Source organism: Rhinopithecus bieti, unplaced genomic scaffold (assembly GCF_001698545.2).
Source record: "Rhinopithecus bieti isolate Rb0 unplaced genomic scaffold, ASM169854v2 scaffold_25806, whole genome shotgun sequence".
NCBI classification, from domain to species: Eukaryota; Metazoa; Chordata; class Mammalia; order Primates; family Cercopithecidae; genus Rhinopithecus; species Rhinopithecus bieti.
The window spans coordinates 472,260-492,175 of NW_016811742.1; the positions used below are offsets into that span (position 1 = coordinate 472,260).

Consider the following 19,916-nt stretch of genomic DNA (forward strand, 5'->3'; position numbering starts at 1 on the left):
AAGTTTGGGGTAATTTTGTTCCACACAAATAATACATTATGTTTTAAAACATTTTATAAGGATTTAATATGTGATAAAGGTGATAAATTTACCCTTTGGGAAAAGTGTAGGAACAATTGGTTTATCCTGGGGAAAAGATAAAGGTTTTCAATCAGATGATCACCAGATGTACTGAGGATGTCTTGAAAAGAAAGCCACAGACCTACTGGAAGAGGGACAGGTGTGTCTTGACAGAAGCTCACTCCTGCTCAGAGTCTTTGGCCTTCGACACACACCTCCCTTGACCCCTGCCCATCATCCTTCAGGTCTTGGTGGAAACGATGCTTTCTCCAGAAGCCCCGCACAATCTTCTCAGCCAGGTAGAGGCTGCCTGGTGGATCTCTCATGGCTACGCCATCTGCCGTATTTTGCACACTCATGAGTTACATAGGTGTTTGTATGTTTCATGCTGTCTTCCCAGATAGACTGCGAGCATCCTGAGGCTGGGAATGGTGCCTGTGCTGTGCACTCTCTCATGCCCAGCTGCCTGTCAGTCTGCAGTGCCTTATGGGGCGTTTTCCTCCCCACTTCCTGGTCCTTTGACACGGGGTTTTGAAAACTCCACTTGGCAGTGTGTGCTCCCATCAGGGCTCTTCTGCTTCAGCTTCCACCTGCAGTGCTGTGCCTGTGGGGTCCACATGCACTACCCACGCCCCGGCTCCAGGAGTTGCAGCCGCCTCCTTGGCTAGGGTTTGCTGGGTGTTTTGGAATTGACATAACCTGAAGGAATAACACAAGGGGTGCAGCATGGCCACGCCCCAAATGACCATAGTACCTGGCATCTGAAGACGCCATGGATTGTAAAACCCATCCAGATGTCAGATACGTTCATGCCTGGGAAAAAAAGAACATCTTAGAATTGATGATGTATGTATTTTCTCAATCCACCTTCAAGGGCCTGAGAGTTGTAGAAATATTTCCCAGATGGGCAAAAGCTTGCCTGCCCTTCTAATTTTCAGAGGTACCCTGTGTTCTGGTCATTTTCATTTTCTGAAAGGTATTTACTGAGAAGGCGAGAGTGAGTGACTCAATGGCTGCTAGCAAGATGTCATGTTAAACTAGTTTTTAATTCTCTTCAGAGCCACACTGTCCTCCATTAACTCCCTCTTTCTTCCGATAGTTTCAGTGCTTGACTGGCTGTATATAAAACACAGAAGTGAAACCAACCAGAATATAATCCAAAGGCCAAATGGCACCTTATGCCAGTCATTCACTGATACTTGTGGAATGGCTCAGTATGTGTTTGCTACTTAAAAACTCAGCCTCAATCTGATTCCCAGGATTATGATTCTATCAACACATAATTGATTCCTGATGGCAAAATCAAAGCTGGTGAAACTCACTGTCCTCATGAAGAGTTCATTCTAGTGGGGAAAGACATCCAATATGCAAATAAATAAACAAGTGAATGAATGAATGACCTGTGGCAGGAAATGTATCAGTTGCATCTCACCATGTTTTTAAGCTGTGGTAATGAATCCCTAAATCCCAGTAAGTTACAACTGTAGACACTACTTCTTCCTCACATAATATGAAGGAGGCCACAGGATGGCCTTGGCCCAGCCCCACAGGCTTTCTTGCTTGCTCCAGAACCCAGTCTGAAGGGGCAGCCCTGTCTGGCCAATGCTGTGCTCACAGCCGAGGGAGAAGCATGTGACAGATGATCTCTCCCATGGGAAGGCTTCTGCTTGATGTGGTGGTCTTCAGTCTGCTTGTGTACCTCCCAAAGGCCAAAGCAGGGTTCAGGGCCAAGTGCCAACAATGGGCTGGGGGGTACAGTTTGCCTTCGGGGAGGAAGAGCAAATCCCATTGCAATGAATGGGAAGAAATATTTTTTTGCAGGGAAGAGTTGATTGCTGGGAACAATAATCTAAGCAGCCATAAGTTTAAGTGACGTAAAGATAATATATCAGGGAAGGAGGCTAAGGGGAGCCAGGTGTGTGAGTGTCATGGGGTTAGAGGGGTGCCACAGAGAAACTGACAAACTTAAAGGAGGGATAAACAGGTGATGTTCTGATGTTAGGATCGTGATGTATAGTGGAGACTACTGGCTAGTTACCAAAGACCCATTTCCTCATCTTCCTGGGTACACAGACTTTTCCTGGCGACTGTTAACAGTGAAGTGTGGCCATGTGATTGAGGTCCACCCCATGGAATGGGAACAGAAATGATGTGTGCCCTGCCACCAGGAGTCCAAGGACCCCAAGGCCCTAGGGATGGTGGAGCCACAGACGGAAGGAGCCTGGGTCCCCAAATCGCCATCCGGCAGAAGGACATCTACTTTGGATCATAAGCAAGTAAGCTGGAGTGCAATGGTGCGATCTTGGCTCACTACAACCTCTGCCTGCCGGGTTCAAGTGATTCTCCTGCCTCAGCCTCCCATGTAGCTGGGACTAGAGGTGTGCATTACCACGCCTGGCTAATTTTTGTATTTTAGTACAGACCAGGTTTCACCATGTTGGGCAGGCTGGTCTCGAACTCCTGATCTCAAGTGATTTGTCCATCTTGGCCTCCCAAAGTGCTGGGATTACAGGAATGAGCCACCGCGCCTGGCCAAAACCAGAGATTTTATGGTCTTTGGAAACCCACTGGTAGTGACTTCATAGTGATGTTGTTTACGGTGATGTTGACCTAGGTGGACTCTCCTGGGNTTAACATCTATGAAATCAGTTTGCATTTTATAATCAATGGTGATAGTTTAATAGGTAGCATTTTCCTTTACTGTTTAATAAACAGTGGTGCATCTTACAATCAAAGAGGTCTTAGATTTGATGAAATATGCTAGTTTATTTAAACTGGGTAATATAAAGGGCCCTTTCTATGGAAGTTTTACTCTTCTTTCCGAACAGTGGGCCACCTTTACAGGACAGATATGCCGAAGAAGGTAGACAAGTCCAGGTCTGGTCAGAAACATATGAGCCATTCTGAGTCTTCAGAATGGAAGTGGTTTAATACAGAATCAGAAGCTTATATGGCTCCTGGAAGGCAGGGGCTAAGGTGAGGAAGTTTCTAGAAATCCAGGAGTGCAAGAGTCACAGGGAAGCTCCCCAGCCCCCAGTGGTCTCAGCTGCCTGCATGACTGAAGTGGGTGAATCTCAAGGTGATATCCAGAGTCTGCTGGCAAACCCCACATCTGCCTCCTGTTGATGCTTGAAAGCCTGTCCTGTGCAGCCACCAGAAGGAAGTGGTTTCTCCTCACCTCCCTCCTCCCCAAATCAGGGCACAGGGTCTCTTGGGGCAGAATCTAAGAATCCATGTCTACCGGCAAAGGAGTGTGGCAAGCGTCACGTCCAGGCTTTATGCTTCCAAGGACAGGGAGGAACCAAGAAGGGCTGGGATGGTGGCAAGTACCAACAATGTTCAGCACTTTAGAACACATCAGTGAATCCATACGTTAACTGCAGAAAAGCTTAATCTTTTTCCTCTTACGTGAGTATAAAAGGAAGTTGTAAGATATGTGTCCTGCTCCCAACGGACTGATTTCTGCCCCTATGGAATATGTGCACCCACCCCACCCCTGACGTCAGTGGACTTGAGCCTCTGAAGCCAGCCAAAGCCAAGTGGAGGAGTGAGGCTAAAGGAGAAGCAGGGCTTGGCAAGGCCAAAACCCTGCCCTGGCCGCCCCGTTGTCCCTGAGGGATTATTTCCACAAATGCATGTGCTTAAGTGCTTCAGTTCTATGGCAGGAGAACAGGACACGGAATTACTGATGCATGAGGACACGTCACTTATGGGCACTTGGCACTGACTCATATGCTCTGTCATAAGTGTCCTGACATTCTCCTTTTCATGAACGCTGGTTTGTCTGTTATGTTGAGGCAGCTCGAGGGGAGGAGCTAGATCCCCTATTTCTTAAAGATCTCCCCTCAATGCTGATAGTATCCCTAAAGCCAGAAAGGTGATCCCATAACAAGAGAGTTGCCTCTATTAGAGCATGGGGAGTGGCCAAGCTCAATTTGAGCATGTGCTAACTATGGAGTGTCGCCCTTAAGGTTTAGTGGCATCAACCTACTGACAAAATAGGGCAAACAGCCAGAAGAGGAAGAACTGTCCCCCACACATTCCAACGGTGGGCTCTCACTTGCACGTCCTCTCAAACCTAAAGCTCTCCCACATTGCCTGGATCAGCCTCAGGGGACTTTGTGTGCAAGCTCCAGCATCAACCTATAGCCCCCGAAATTTTAACCTACTTCATGTACTCAACCAACTGCGAGGACAATCCCTTCTGCAGCTTGGAAAAGCAGTGCTTTACCTCCCAATTACACTGTCACTACTCACAGTATTTACTTTTTACTTTTGAATGTTACAGAAGGGCATGGCGTTTCTATGCCTGCAGAGGGAGGCCTTGGTTTAAGGCCTTGGTTTAAAAGTTTGGGAAATCCCAGCTCTAGAAGCAATGTAGCTGTAAAGACATTTCAATGACATGAAATCAAGCAGACGAAAGACCAAAGCAAGATGCTAGGTGTTCCTGGAAGGTCTTATGACTCAAGATGCAGAATTCTGCAAGGTTACAAAGCATCGAAGGATGAATGAGAGGCCAAAGCTAGAGGAAGATCATTTCAAGTCTGGAAAAATTCACAGGAAGGTTAATTATGGCATGATAGTAATATGGATTAACAAATTTATAAACCAGATAGGAGAAAAAAGGAGCCAGCAAATTACTCAAGTCTCCAGATGCACTTCAAAATTGGACACTCCCGTTCCAGTCGCTGAGCATGCACCCGCTGGAGGCCCTCAGTCAGAGCCCCCCTATTGCTCCAGTGAATCACAGGACACGCTGGCTGGGGAGCAAGAGGCCAGTGAGGGTTTCTGTTGCCTCCAGCTGGAAGCCCCAGCTCGCTGGGGTGGGGGTAAGGGTTGGATAAGTGAGGCTACGCAAGCTGTAACCCCAGTCCTCGCAGGGTATGCCCACCCGCAGCTGGACCAATGCTGAAAGGCAGAGGGCCAAAAGCAGGTGCATCCAGGAGGGCGCCTCTGGCCCCCCAGTGGTAAAAGAGCAGGCCGGAGTTGGCCAGCCAGGCGTACAGGCCTAAGATGGGTGAGACATCTCGGGGGCACGGGCCCAATTTTTCGAGCACTCTTGCATCCAGCTGATGATATCATAAATAAACAAAGGCTCTGAGTAAGATACAGCTCATCGACTGATAGCTTCTTACAAGGCCCCCCCCGGGATCTCACTGGAGAATCACCTAATAAGAAATCAGCCTTTTGGCTCTTAAGGCATCTGTTTATGATTAGAGATCACTGGGCAGTTTTAAAACTCCAAGTAATTTGGACATGGAAAGGACCCATCAAGCTTATAGAGGGGCTCTGTTTCAGTTCACACATTACAACAAATACACACATTAATGTAATACGGTGAAGATAAATGAATCCAGCAGCTGAGGCTTTCATGAAGTTTTTTTTTCTATTGTGATTTATTTTATTAATATTTAAAATATGAAAACTGTAAAACATAGTATTTATGTATAACCCACCTGAGGACTGTTGCAAGTGGGTACAGCATCTTCATAGCAAACAATTTGAAAGAAAGACGCAAAGTTTAAGTAAGAAATCTTATGACATATAAGGAATAAGCATAAGATGAGCTATTCTTTAAAATAGTTGCATTTCATGTCTAATAAGTAACATCTGGCTTTCTAAAAAGAAAAGGTACGCGATTTCTTGCCCTGTGAAGCATTTTCTTGACATTTATAATGAAATAGGCTAATGGTGATAGCACCAATTCTCATAGCTTATACTTGTATTTGTTATACCAATGTATAACAAAGTTATAAATTTATAACAAAATAATAGTGTTGAACATGTTTCCCTGAAAGTTTTCTAACTTACAAGAATAAACTCCCAAGAGATTCAGTCTGATTAATGTATCATGGTCATAGTGTAGCCCAGGATTAATTGGCTCAGAATTAAGGCAAATTAAATTAGCAAGCATTGCATAGGACAGAGAACTTCGCTGTATGGAAACCCATCTAGCAGTTGTTTCTTGTCCCTCCTAAAAAGTAGAGTTGAAGAGGTACTAGTGATGGCAAATACATCCATTTACATTTTACCAAAATAAAGACATCTCCAGCCAATATATGCTGCATCCCACCCCTCCTGTGGCAATAACAAAATAGCCATTTAAAATTTTTTAAAAAAAAGATTTTTGTGTGTGATACTTCAGGTGAGAATAAAGATATAAAATACTATCTATATAAGAATAAACACCATAAAATAAAGTTATGTCTTTAAAAGTTTGGACAGAGTATCTTTCATAGAAAGATGCAAACAATGTAAGTGTAGTTATAGTGGTCCAAACTTAGCCAAAATAGTGAAAGTTTAATATAATAGTTTTGTTTGAAAAAAAGTAAGTTCAGACTTCATCAAACCACCCCCTTGCGGTACAATATTTGCTTGGCATATAAATGAACCATTCATCTAATCTTAGCAGTTTATTCTTAAAACTGTTAGGTAGCACTTAATAAAAGTTTATGAGGCTTATTTTTTTCTTAAAGTCTGAATAAATAAAACATATGGAGAAATAATAGCCAGAAAGGAAAAGAATTTATATGGCTATACTCTTTCTGGAACTGGGTGGAAGCAGCTGGCACATCAGACAGATAAAATAGTCCAGAAAGAGATATCTATGGGTAGATCCTTTAAATTCTCTTCTGGGGAATAATTCCAATAGATTCAATCCATAGAAGTTGTCAACCGGCCATGATAATACCTCTCTTAGCTGTTTTGGTTCTCTGTCATCGAGATGAACGGCAGAATCAAAGGGGTTTTTTTGCTTTTTTGGTTTTTTTTTTCTGTTGCTTGCATGAAATATATTTGTAAACAAATATAATAAAAGTAATGTTAAAGAGCTATGAAGAATGAATTTCCTATTGGACCTATTCTAATACTATCTAGCAGTTAAATGGTTTTTAAAGAAGTAGACTGGACTATAACATAGTTCTACAATTTTAGCTATAATATATTTTGAGTGATACTTTCTACAAAACAAAAATGACTAAAGGGCAGAAAAATGATGCTACACTAAGAAGGCATTGGTCCCTCTAGAAGTTGGCCCAATCTAAATTTGCACAAGGATTTTTTCAATTTTCAAAGCATTTTCCTTGTTTAAGTCGGTCAATGTAGTAGCATAGCTTCACAGCCGTTCCCAGCTTCACCCCCAAGTGCTTCAGCAACACGTCGCTCGTGAGTAGGAGCAGAGCCTTCCCATCAATTTCCTATGAAGAGAAGAAAAAATGCTAATTAATAATGATTCCATATTTTCATCAGAATGGTTAGTTCTTTATGAGAACATGTAAAGCAAACTAGAGAGCAGCTCATTGCAGATGTATATTCTTTGAATATGCATCTACTTTATGAAAACTATTAAAAATATAACTTGTACAATGAAGCACCATTTGGTAATGTATAAACTCACTTAATGTTCTAAGAAAAAGGAAATTAAACATAATATCTTAAAAAATAAACTGTGTTACGAGGTCAGGAGATCGAGACCATCCTGGCTAACACGGTGAAACCCCATCTCTACTAAAAATACAAAAAAAAAAAAAAAAACTAGCCGGGCGAGGGGCAGGCCCCTGTAGTCCCAGCTACTCGGGAGGCTGAGGCGGGAGAATGGCGTAAACCCAGGAGGCGGAGCTTGCAGTGAGCTGAGATCCGGCCACTGCACTCCAGCCTGGGTGACAGAGCGAGACTCCGTCTCAAAAAAAAAAATAAAATAAAATAAACTGTGTTAAACTTAATTTTAAATATATACTGTACGTTGAATAAAATACTACACATTCATGACAAAATAGTAAAGACTATGAATAGTAAAAATGAATTTCAGATGTTCATCAGCTTTCTGAGAAGGGCTGGGAAGATGAGTATGTCAATATCAGTGCAAACTGTAAATGTCTATACAATGTTGTCTTTATGATGAATGCCAATTAGTTGTCTGAAGCTAATTAGATGCTAAAACTAATCACCAATTTTCTTACTATATTAAAAATCAGGTATGTGGCTACTAATTTTGTTAGGACACACTGTGAAAATATCTGAATAAATAAAACAGTCACAAAGCATCCTCCTAAAATTCCTTATCTTAATTGATCAACTTATGCTGCTAAAGCATGTAATTTGGTTTTATACGTTCCAGTTTAAAAATAAAATTTTATTTACTCATTTAACACTATCTGAAAAGACCTGAAATCCCTTATAGTACGACCTTTGTTTGGCACCTTCTATACTTTTTCTACTAAGTAAAACTCGAAATTAAAGAAACTAGAACTTATAAAACTTCGGCCTAGGATATTACTTTGTGAATGGTCTGATAACAGCAAGAGGGTATTAGCATCACAAATCAATAATCGAGGCAAATGGAATCAGTTGTTGAATTACTGGTTATATAAAAAGAAGGCCACCCTGTTATAGCTTGTGGTTACCCTCTCCTCCTTGTGGTCCTGGTGCCCAGCTGGGAGCAGATAGGGGGAGGATCCTTATCTCTGTCATTACAAAGGTGAGGTAAACCTGAGTGGCCATGCTGAACCATAATGTTTTGAGAAGCTGAGGCAGTTTGTATTTTAGGCACTTAGATACCCATTTAAAGAACAGACCATTAGCCTACCATTTAAGGCTAACCTTGGGCAAAATAAGCTTTCTCATATATGGAAAAATCAGCTAATAGGGTTCTCCCACCATTCACACAGTATCCAACTGAAAGACCCGCACAGAGGTCATTCAAAGGCATTACAGCAGGAAAACAGGATCACAAGATACATTACATGGCTTCTGAAGAGGTCGACAAGAGGGCATAATGCAAGAGGATCTGTTTGTTTTAGAAATAGGACCACTGCTTCCACCGACCAGGTTGAAGGGTGCTTAGTGATGCTTCCTTCCTCTATGTAACAGTCATTTCCAAATAGTGAGCCTGTAACCTCAATAGAGGGGGGGGCGGGGAGAAAAAAAAAGACAAATCACACTTGACCTGATCATTATCCTGAAAGAAGAGATGTTAGGTAGGGAGGAATGGTCTCTTTGTTGGAATCTTTTGTGACGTTCCTAGCAAGGAGTCAAGACTCCAACTGTAAAATCTAGTGAAAGCCTATATAAAGATGATGTGGGGATGCCTACACAAGAGTGTCCCATCTGACCTCCCCCAAATAGCAAAAGCATGTTCAGAAGTTACATTAAAGTTTCAAAGATCACAAAACAGACTAAGCAGACCAAATCTTCTTTGGCCACAGGCAAATATGGCAAAAGATCTGTCAATTGGGTAAAATTAGGTTAATCTAACCTAACCTATGACTCTCTTCAAGTATTTCAAGGAATTTCTCTCTTAATCTCTCTATCTAGATAAGGTTGATTTTACTAGCAAAATATAATGGAAATTCTCCAAATATACAGTTTTATAATTGCTTAAATTTGTTCCTTTTAATCAATGAATCTCAATAACAACCCCATTATCTTTAAGAGCCAAATTAGTACTTTTATCAAATCTTCCCCATGTATTCAATAAGGTTATTTTTAGTATCGCTTTACTCTTTAGATTTCCTGTCTCTCATGGCTTAAGTGCTAATGTGCATTTTGAAGAAAACAAGATTATTTTCTGCTGAACTAGGTCAGAAGTAACTAACATTTTATTTAATTCCTCTTTCATGTTTAATTGCATAGTAATAGAGATTTTGGTCAAAAGTTTATATGTTAAAAAATAACTGAGATATGAGACAAACTAGTGCTCATACTTCAGGAAGTTTTAGCTATGCTCTACACTAAGTTGTGTTGAGATTTCTTTGTGTACTGACAAGTATCCTTTTACTCACCCAGAGTGTTAGACTCCCTAAAATTAGTGTGTGATGACTAAAGTGGGTTTTGTAATTAGTTAAGAAAATTTGTTTCTCCAACCAGGACCATCAACACAATTTGATCTTTTGTGTGTGTGAATTAGCCAAAACATACCCTTTCTTCCCTACCATCTGGGCTCTTGCCATATCAGGAGTGTTTTTTATTTATCTAGAGAAAGGGTAAATAAAAATAGAAGATTTTAAAAAGCACAATGGGGCAGAGTTTTCTAGAAGTGCTACTCACCAGCTCTGTGACCTTGGGGATGGCGTAATAAATGTGCCAACACCATGGGGTCATTATAAGTGGAGAAGAGGCATGTCAGTTGACTGACGCAGTGCCTTGCACATAATATGCACTCAATAAATGTTAGTCATCATTCTGATTATCACCTAAAACCAGCCCTCAAAATAGGAAACGAACAGCTTCCACTAGTTTGCATCAAGGATGTTGATAAATACAGGTCAAAGAGTGCTACTTGTAAATATGGCATTTCAAATTCACCAAAACCAGAAGGGAAGCAGAGAGATGATCCAGTGTACCTATTCTCCATCAAAGCTGAGTAACTCATCATCTCAGGGGCATGTACCAAACTGGGCTCTCCCTGGGCCAGCATACCTGAAGGTTGTGCTGCAGAAGCATGGTCAGTTGAGTAAGTGTTGTAGATGCTGTTAGCCCCAGGGTTGCCAAGGCAGGGCCCTGAAGAAGAACCATGCATTGCGCCATCAGATGCATAATACGGCTGATAATTATGCTCGGAGAAATCTGAGGGATGCACTGGACTCGGAGTGCGGCTGAGGATCGGGTCCTCCTCCCGCTCAGCTGGCTGGTATTCTTCCATGCGAAAGGATGGTCTTGGAACGTCGCTCGGGGAATTATTCTCACGCCTTGACACTGGTAAAGTGGGGCTATAACTTTCAGGGTAGGAGAATGACTCGTAAACCTCGTTTTTCTTCATTTTCTGGCGTTTCAGCTTTTAGCAAGCTGGTAAGAATAATTTTGTATCCATATCGCTTCTGAAATCACACAAATACAGCATAAACCAATAGAGAGTAAAAAAGTAAAGTAGTAAATACATTAATACTTATTTTCTATGCAACATTGCTTTACGTCATTAAAAATAAATGCTCCCTTTTGATTATATAATTCTTCAATCCTACATTTTAATTGTATTTTACACATTATAATTACAAACATAAAAATACGCAGTGTCATAAATCATCAAACCTAAACTTCAGTGTTCTCCCAACAGAGTTTAGTCTCCATCTACTGCTACAAGTATAGATATGCCTTGCTAATCTCACACAGATACTGGTACTCTCTCACTTCTAGCTTATTGGCATCTTTACAAACCAGAGGTTTATCACATTTGTAAAAATGTTTTTTATAACACTTACACGGTTTGTCCACAGGAATCTCGCACGGAAACGTTGGATTTTTGAAACCTTTCTACGAATCACATCAATCTTCTTATCCAGGTTTTGCATAGCATCATATATAACCTATTATAATACAATGTAGTTATATAATTGGTATACAATATATAATATAATTTCTATTTCAAAGAAAAGTAATGCAAAAATACCATTAAGTCAAATGTTAACTGCTAGACACAACAAAAGTTCTCAAGCCATCAGAAATGTCTTGCTCCTATTCAAGGCCTGACTGTAGGTGACACAGAGCCAACAGACTGAGCTCAGGAGCCCCAGCATCCCCTCTCCTGCTCTATTCCATGCTCTAATGCTGGTGAATGAATGTTACACAATGCCTCTACGCCAGCACATTGATGATGAAGACACTGCACATCAAGGAAGGTGCTATTTTAGGAAAGAAATCTGCTAAAAGAACAAAGACTCACTTTATGATATACATATGTAACATATATGTTCATATAGGTACAAATATGAAGTCTATATTATATACAGACAGTGTTCCATTCCAGAAAGAACATTGAACCAAATATAACAGATGTGACTTTTGGCTTCAAAGTATTTTTAAATCATGCAGTCAGCAATTAACCTTACAAAACCGTTAAGTACACATCTCTTATGTGCCAATCGAGCACATAGGAGACTGATAAAAATCTGAGAATTCTTCTTGAAATACACAGAAACTTTGGGCAAAGAAAAATACACTTAACAAAGGGCCAGAAACATTTCCTCATTCATTCATTCATTCATTCACTCATTCAACTAAACCTTTATTGATGGTCTACCACCTGGCAGAACTACTTTGCTAGGTATTGAGAACATGAACCGAAAAAAAAGCTCCTGGCCGAGTGCAGTGGCTCATGCCTGTAATCCCAGCACTTTGGGAGGCTAAGGCAGGCCAATTGCTTGAGCTCAGGAGTTGGAGACAAGCCTAGGCAACATGGTGAAACCCATGTCTCTACCAAAAATACAAAAAATTAGCCAAGCGTGGTGGTGCATGCCTGTAGTCCATGCTACTAGGAAGGCTGAGGTGGGAGAATCACCTGAGCTTGGGAAGTTGCGGCTGCAGTGAGCCATGACTGCACCACTGTACTCCAGCCTGTCCTAGAGGAATTACCATCTCAGCTGGGAGAGAGACAAGTAAAAAGAGGATTCCAGTAGACAAAGTGATAAACAGCCTGGAACAGTGGTTTGCAAAGTGTGGTCCATGGACCGGTAGCATCAACATCACCTGTAAGCTCATTAGAAATGCCAAATGCCAGGTTGTACCCCAGACCTATGGAATCTGGAACTCTGAGAGTGGGGGCAGTGGTCTATGTTTTCACAAGCCCCCCATGTGATTCTGATGCCCCTAGTGAGAACCACTGGGCTGCAGCACTGAGGTAAACAGTGCAGGCTCTCAGGGAACATGGTTGGGGTCAAATACTCGAGTCCAGCCACTTATTGGCTGTGTGACCCCGGGCAAGTTACTTAACCTCTCTGTGCTTCGATGTCCTCATGTAGGGAATCAGGATGAAAATCTCTCTCAGGGTTATCTCAAGGATGAGAACCTTGCTATAGTATTAGGTTAATACTAACAGTAACAGCACTACACTATGCCCAGTCCAACAGCGCTCAGTGGTCTCTTAATGTTCCTATTGTGATTATCAGTGGCGTGACACAGGTGGGAACAGGAGGCTAAGTGTGCACAGAAAAGCAGTCCTAACCCACACTGCAGTCATGGAGACTTTTTCAGAGGAGGTAAGGTCTGAAGTGAGAATTAAAACATGAGAAGGCCCTCACCAGGTGAGGATGCATGGAAGGGCTTACAGCATAGAAGGAACAGCAGCTTCATAAATACCCAGAGAGAAAAACAGGAAGCCAGGTGTGGAGACAGCGAGTATGAATGACATTCCAGGAGTGGGGCTGTCACGGGAAGGAGAGAGTGAGGATGACAGGAAAGGAGGGATGGGAAGCAAGAGAAGTGGCTTCTCCAAGATGTGGGAGAACTCGTAGAGGGGAAGGAGGGACAGGGACTGGAGCCAGAGGAGAGAGGGACGCCCGATGCGATGCAGGGCAGCTCTGAGTTCGGGGGAGGGGACTAGATGCAGAAAGCAGCAAGGGCATCAGCCCTGGTCACTAGAATGGTCGGGAAGGGGTCAGAAGAAGGGCGGGGATGAGGGCAGTTGGTTGGCTGTGGGTGCAGTTATGAGGACTTGGAGGAGAGGACTGCCCCAGGCGCTCCACTATCTCCAGGAGTGAAGAGGCAGGACTAGGGAGCTGAGGTATGCAGGGGATGGCCAGGTCTTCCTCTGCTCCCAGCCTAAGCAGGATGGAGATGGACCCAAGAGGGAACTGGGATGGAAGAACAAGGCAGACTGGAGCGCCACCTCTGTGATCTAGAACGGGTAGGGGAAGAAAGAGCCAGCCCCTTGGCAGCAATGGAGAGGGGCCCTTGGGGCCATTTCAGGCTGACCATGGCCCTGGGCACCTCCCCCTACAGATGCTACCTCCCACCTCAGCGTGCAGGCTTGCCAAGGGGGACTCTGACCTAGCAGTGCATGGGGAGGCAGGCTGGGGAGAACCTGCTCCCTCCCTTCCCAGCTCGTCTCTGCACCCACTTTCCCCCAAGACTACATGTGTCCCTTGGAAGCACTCCACTTCTGTTCTCCCCCATAATCATGATAAACACCCAAACAATCTTACTTTCCAAAGTATGTTAGCTCATTCCATTCAAGAAACCTTATATATGGTAAGAAACAGTAATTTTTTTATTTTTTTATTTTTTTATTTTTTTTTTTGAGGTGGAGTCTCGCTCTGTCGCCAGGGCTGGAGTGCAGTGGCCGGATCTCAGCTCACTGCAAGCTCCGCCTCCCAGGTTCACGCCATTCTCCTGCCTCAGCCTCCCGAGTAGCTGGGACTACAGGCGCCCGCCATCTCGCCCGGCTAGTTTTTTGTAATTTTTAGTAGAGACGGGGTTTCACCGTGTTAGCCAGGATGGTCTCGATCTGCTGACCTCGTGATCCGCCCGTCTCGGCCTCCCAAAGTGCTGGGATTACAGGCTTGAGCCACCGTGCCCGGCCAGAAACATTATTTTTTAATATGTATAAACCTTCATTACCTCTGGGGTATGCAACTCACAAAATTCCCAGTAATCACATCTCTACCAACATGGTGATTCTTACAACAACCCCTCAAAACTAACTTAGGTATGTTTCTTTACAAAACCTTGATGGGCTGCCATTTTGTTTCCATTGAGACATCTTGATGTGCATTTAGGCACATACTAAATTTCATCCAAATCAGTCAATTTCCTTTAAGGATTTTGTAGGGGAAACTAATTCATTACTGAGCAATGTAGATGAAAGAGACATAACTACATTTGGTTGGTAATGGGATTTTTAAAAAGCTATAAAATCTACATGTTGCTATTCAGGAGATGCAGTTCTAACTAGAAATTGTTTTTAAAAAATCATCACAATGGGGTGATAATCATAAATAATTTGATAGGCAAAATTTCAATTAATTGTACACTTTCCCTTTATGTGAGATAAAGAGAATTTTTGCTTAACATTTTAGAAAACTACATTGAAGAGACAGAACTTCCATACCTGGCAATGGATAAGGACATCATTAACTGTCTTCTGTTGCTCTTCAGTATTACAGGATGCATCAGATACAGTATTCGGTTCCTGCTAATATTTTAAAAGTAGTTAATGATTTATTTCTGTAACAGCCAAACTGAACACCGGGGGCAGGGGAGGAACTATATTTATTTATTTAAACTGTTTTATTTATCACCAACTTTTCAAGGGGTTGCAGAAGTCTTAATCAGAGATTTTAAAATTCACATTAATATGACAATGAAAATAACTGACAATTGAGGAAGGGGGCAAGAAAAGAATTTATTATATCAGAAGAATCCAGGTTTAGAGTTTTATACTGAAACTGAGTACAAAACTGCTCTTAATTTTCTACTATATAAGAAAAAGGGGAAAGTAAATTGGTTAAGTGCTCATTCTCTGATGAAAGAAAGCATACAAATTCAGGGGAGAGATATTTTCTTGAGTGTGAGTTTACGGGAACTCCATAGTATATGAGGAATTTACATCTTTTCCTTTAAAACAGCAAATGTTAATATATTTGGCAATTAGCAATTAACATACTTACTTTATTGACAAAATCAGGTTTTGTTTCATATGCATAAAAAATAGTGTCGTCATCTTCATCATAAGTAGGTATTCTTGTTTTTACCTGAGGAAGAGTTATCAACAAATTAAAAGGAAAGATGAAAGACAGAACTAAAAGAAAAGTTGAGGGTTTAATTTCACTTTCAGGAGGTTACAAAGGCCTATTTCTAATATCAAAGGACCTTTGCTCATTGTAAATACTATGACTACGTGAAAAGATGTATTTGCAGAACTGTGTTCTCATTAACCCAACTACACTTAAGACAACAGTTTTCACTGAGCTTAACCCTTTATATGCTTCATGGTAGAAAGACTAGTCCTTTAGCACCAGAACTACTTTAAAAGCAAATATTTCTAACCATGAACAAAGAAATAAATGTTACATGGTTTTTGATTTCTAAATAACCCAACAGTGCCCCTCTGTGGACAAGATAGAAAATATTTGAGCACCTGTTTTTCTTGATAAATTAATCTCTAAAGTACCTTAAAACTTCAAAAAATAAGGCAGGGTATAAATAAGTAAGGAGTAAATAACCATTACATTTCAGTGTAATAACTCTTCATTCTAAGAATGAATTATGAACTATGGGAATAATTTTATAACAAACACACTTGGTAGTTATGTATGTTTTTGTTTCAAAATACATGATAGAAATCACAAAAACATATGGAATTGGGTTACAGTTTAGTACTTTTAAAAATATACTATCTTACCCTTGTATAGTGCCTTATGCTTTTCAAAGTGCTTTTACATAGTTATGTCAGAGAAAAATGACTCTTGGTAGACAGTTAACATTATCTCCAAAGATTTTTGAAAAACATTAGGACTGATAGTAGTTAAGAGAATTGCCTAGACTACTTAGGTAGCATTAATATCTATGTGCTTATGTAACAAAAAAGAGATGTTTTCTGTTAAGCCATATTATTTATAGGTTAATAATCTACATACTGATTCAACTTAAAGGATTAAGAAAGACAGAAGAATATAACAGAAATGTAAAAACAGCACAACCACTTTGAAAAACTGTATGGCAGATTCTCACAGAGTTAAATTTACATGAACTCCATGACCTAGTAATTCAACTTCTGTCTGTTCACCCAAAAGGAACTTAAGTGTGTGTTCACAAAGAAACTTGTACACAAATTGTCACAAGAACTTTATATATTACTGTTAAAATGCATAACAAAAATTTACTTACGAACTATGCATTTCACTGTATAAAATTAAATTTAGAATAGAAGTATAGCACAATAAAAAGAACAAAGACAGATTTTCAATTTGAATACAAACCACATCGATTTCACTGGAGCTGCTAGACATCATTTTTGTGCAACAGGAGAAACTCCACTTCCTCTGAGTTGGACCTAATTATTTTTAAACTTGCTGGAGGGTTTATTTGTGATACTGCTTAGTCACCTAAGAGTGGTAAACCTCTACTCCTGAAAAGCAATGCATAAAAAAGTTACTTCATACACTTACTACCTTAATAATATGGATATACTCTCAGAATGCTAACTTAAATAGAATTGGACTTTGGGTTGAATTTTAGAGAGTGACAAAACCAGAATTCTTCCATGGCCAATTTAGAATAAATCTTTTAAAACTGAAGGGCTATATTGCCCATGACTAGAAATAAGAATCAAATCAAACACAATTACAAACTGTGAAGTAACTGCTTAGTAACTTAAAACCTACAGAGTAAATGCTGGAAACAAATGAACAAGAGAAGGGCAAGCAAATGAACAAGCAAGGGCTAACTGCTTTTGTAAAGGAGCTCCAAAAGGCTCTTGACTAAGGAGAAAGCATTGCCTCCAAAATGTAAGCCAGGAGTCTATTCTGGATTGGGTCCCCACCGCTATGTAGGCTGGGCAGACCACGAGAGACACCACCTCCTCATCCACCAGGTTTCGAACACCAGTTGAGATTATCTCTAAGGCCCATTTCAACTTTCAAGTTAGGATTGCCTTATTAAATTTTATATTAAACCTAAATAAATGGATGTGAAAGGTAAGCCAAACAATCTAAAATTAGGAAGATTTGGTTATGGCTCTGAGCCACTTAACTATGGAACTAGAAAACATTGGCTGCAACAGTATCAGATTATATCTTGTACTAGAGATTTGCTTTGAATGTCTGCATCACAGTTACTGGGAAGGGTACCTTAATGAAAGAGCTACCCCACTTTATTCTCCCTGAGCCAGAGCAGTAATGAGAGGCACAATTAAGGGATTCAGGTTTCATTTCTTTCCTGTTTCCCTTTCATTCTATAGTGGAGATACTAATGACCCAAAAGAGAGAAATAAAACGGGAATAAAGAAGATGGGAGAGCTAGAGCTAACTCGAGTTAGATAAACGCAGACTAATGTTGCATAGAAGTATCAAGTTATAAAATACCTCTAATTGGAGCTGTAACTTCAATCAAATTTCACTTTTTAAACTATCTGAGTTTTCTGACCATAAAACTTATACAAGCTATCAGTAATTAAATTGCGGTATATTCATACAAAGGAACTTCACAGCAATGAGAATAAACCAACTACTGCTGTACACAGCAAGGCTGAATCTCACAACCATAACCTTGAGTTTAAAAACAGACACAAAAGAGTACAGTATATGACTCAATTGATATTAAACTCAAAAACAGGCAAAATTAACCTGTGGTGGAAAGAGTCTTTCCAAACCAATACTTTTAGGTCTACTGTAGTTACTGTAATGACTTCCTGGTGTTCTATCTTGTAAATATGCCATGATTTATTAAACACAGCCCCCAATTCATAGATATTCAAGTTACTTCTAGAGTTTTGCTCTTATAAAGAACACTGCAGAACAGTCTTGCACCTATGCAGGTAGTTCTATGGGATAAATTCCTAGAGGTAGAAACAATGAGTAGGTCTCCACGTTTGAAAATCCTCCTCTACTTCTTCCCACTAAGGAGGGCTGTTGGGGTCAACCAGATGTTCCAAAATAAACTAAGGTAGTATCCTGCTGGTCCTGCATGTAGTTTTAAAACCAGGACAGATAATAAATAGTACCAAATAGCTTCTTGGCATCAGATGACTAAGTGACTTTTCTCCTTTGATCTACTGATGCAACATATTAATACATTTCTTAATGTTCTTGGGGGTGAGGGGTCCAGCTGACTATAAAGAACAACATTCAATTTGTTGGTGTTTTATTTAGAAATTGTTTGCATCTCTATTTCTAAGCTCTTACATTAGTGAGATGGTATATTTCTCACAATTAATGAATCAGTATTGTATTGATACATTATTAACACTTGGTATCAAAATTCCTCTGCAAAATTAGCTGGGAAGGCTTTCACCTCTTTCTATACTCTAAAAAAGTTTACATCACACCAGAATTTTTGTGCTCTAAAGGGTTGAATTTATAAAAAAAAAAAACTCTCTGGGTCCAGTTTTTATAACATTTTCTAAGTTCCTCCACGGTTGATGATCTAGTCAAATTATCCTATTTTTTCTTGAGTTGTTTTGACAAATTACTTTTATCCAGAAGGATAATCATTTCATCATAATTACAGAATTTTTAGCAAAGCCACAGTTTTAAATTTTTATTTCTAATTTAATTTGTACTTTCTTTTGATTCTTTCATTAGGTATTCTATCTTGCTAAATTACTGACAACCCTGTGGGATAGGTTCTATTACTGTCCCCATTTTCCTTATGAGGAAACTGAAGCAAAAAACATTTATTAGAGGTGTCCAAGGGAAAGAATACAGTCATGGGTTCTTAGTTTGTTTCTGGTTGGGCCAGTAAAGCCCCTTCCTCATCCCTCTTTTCCACTTATCCCTAGAGACAGAAACTAAAAAGCAGAGCTTCAGGCTGCCAAAAGCCTAAAACAAAACAAATCAGAACAACAACAATGACAACAACAATAAAATAAGGCGGGTTGGACAAGCTTGATTTAAGTAATTTACCCAGGTCCCATAGCTAGTAAATGGTGCAGTCTACCACCACACTCTATGCACTTTACTTCATTATTAAAATCACCTGGAATACCTTTGCTATCAATAACACAGTAAAATCCATACTCTCACCATGGCCTGCAAGGTCCTTCCATAATCAGGACCCCGCCCACTGCACAGAGGTCACTTCTTACCACTTGCCCCTTTACTCTAAGCCAGGGGTCCTCAACCCCTGGGCAACCACCTGGTACTGGTCCTTGGCCTGTTAGGAGCACAGCAGGAGCTAGGAAGGATTATCGCCTGAGCTCCGCCTCCTATCAGATGAGCTGCAGTATTAGATTCTCACAGGAGCATGAACCCTATTGTGAACGGCATATGGGAGGGATCTAGGTTGCACTCTCCTTAAGAAACAGTTTCATTAGGAAACCATACCCTGCTAGCACTCCCCCGTCCCTGCATCTGTGGAAAATTGTCTTCTACAAAACCAAAACCGGTTCCTGGTGCCAAAAAGGTTAGGGAGGGCAGCTCTAAGCCTAA

The 19,916-nt window shown here is 40.7% G+C and overlaps 1 protein-coding gene across 1 annotated transcript; it reads right to left on the reverse strand.

Moving 5' to 3' along the window:
* Positions 1–6,839: 6,839 nt before the first annotated feature.
* Positions 6,840–19,305, reverse strand: SCML1 (Scm polycomb group protein like 1). Its single transcript, XM_017894884.1, is given in 9 exon segments — positions 6,840–7,256; positions 8,802–8,947; positions 10,477–10,836; positions 10,839–10,856; positions 10,859–10,874; positions 11,256–11,360; positions 14,879–14,959; positions 15,438–15,521; positions 16,749–19,305. Coding segments are annotated over 9 exon segments (978 nt in total). The 5' UTR covers positions 16,782–19,305; the 3' UTR covers positions 6,840–7,121.
* Between the last annotated feature and the right edge of the window lie 611 nt (positions 19,306–19,916).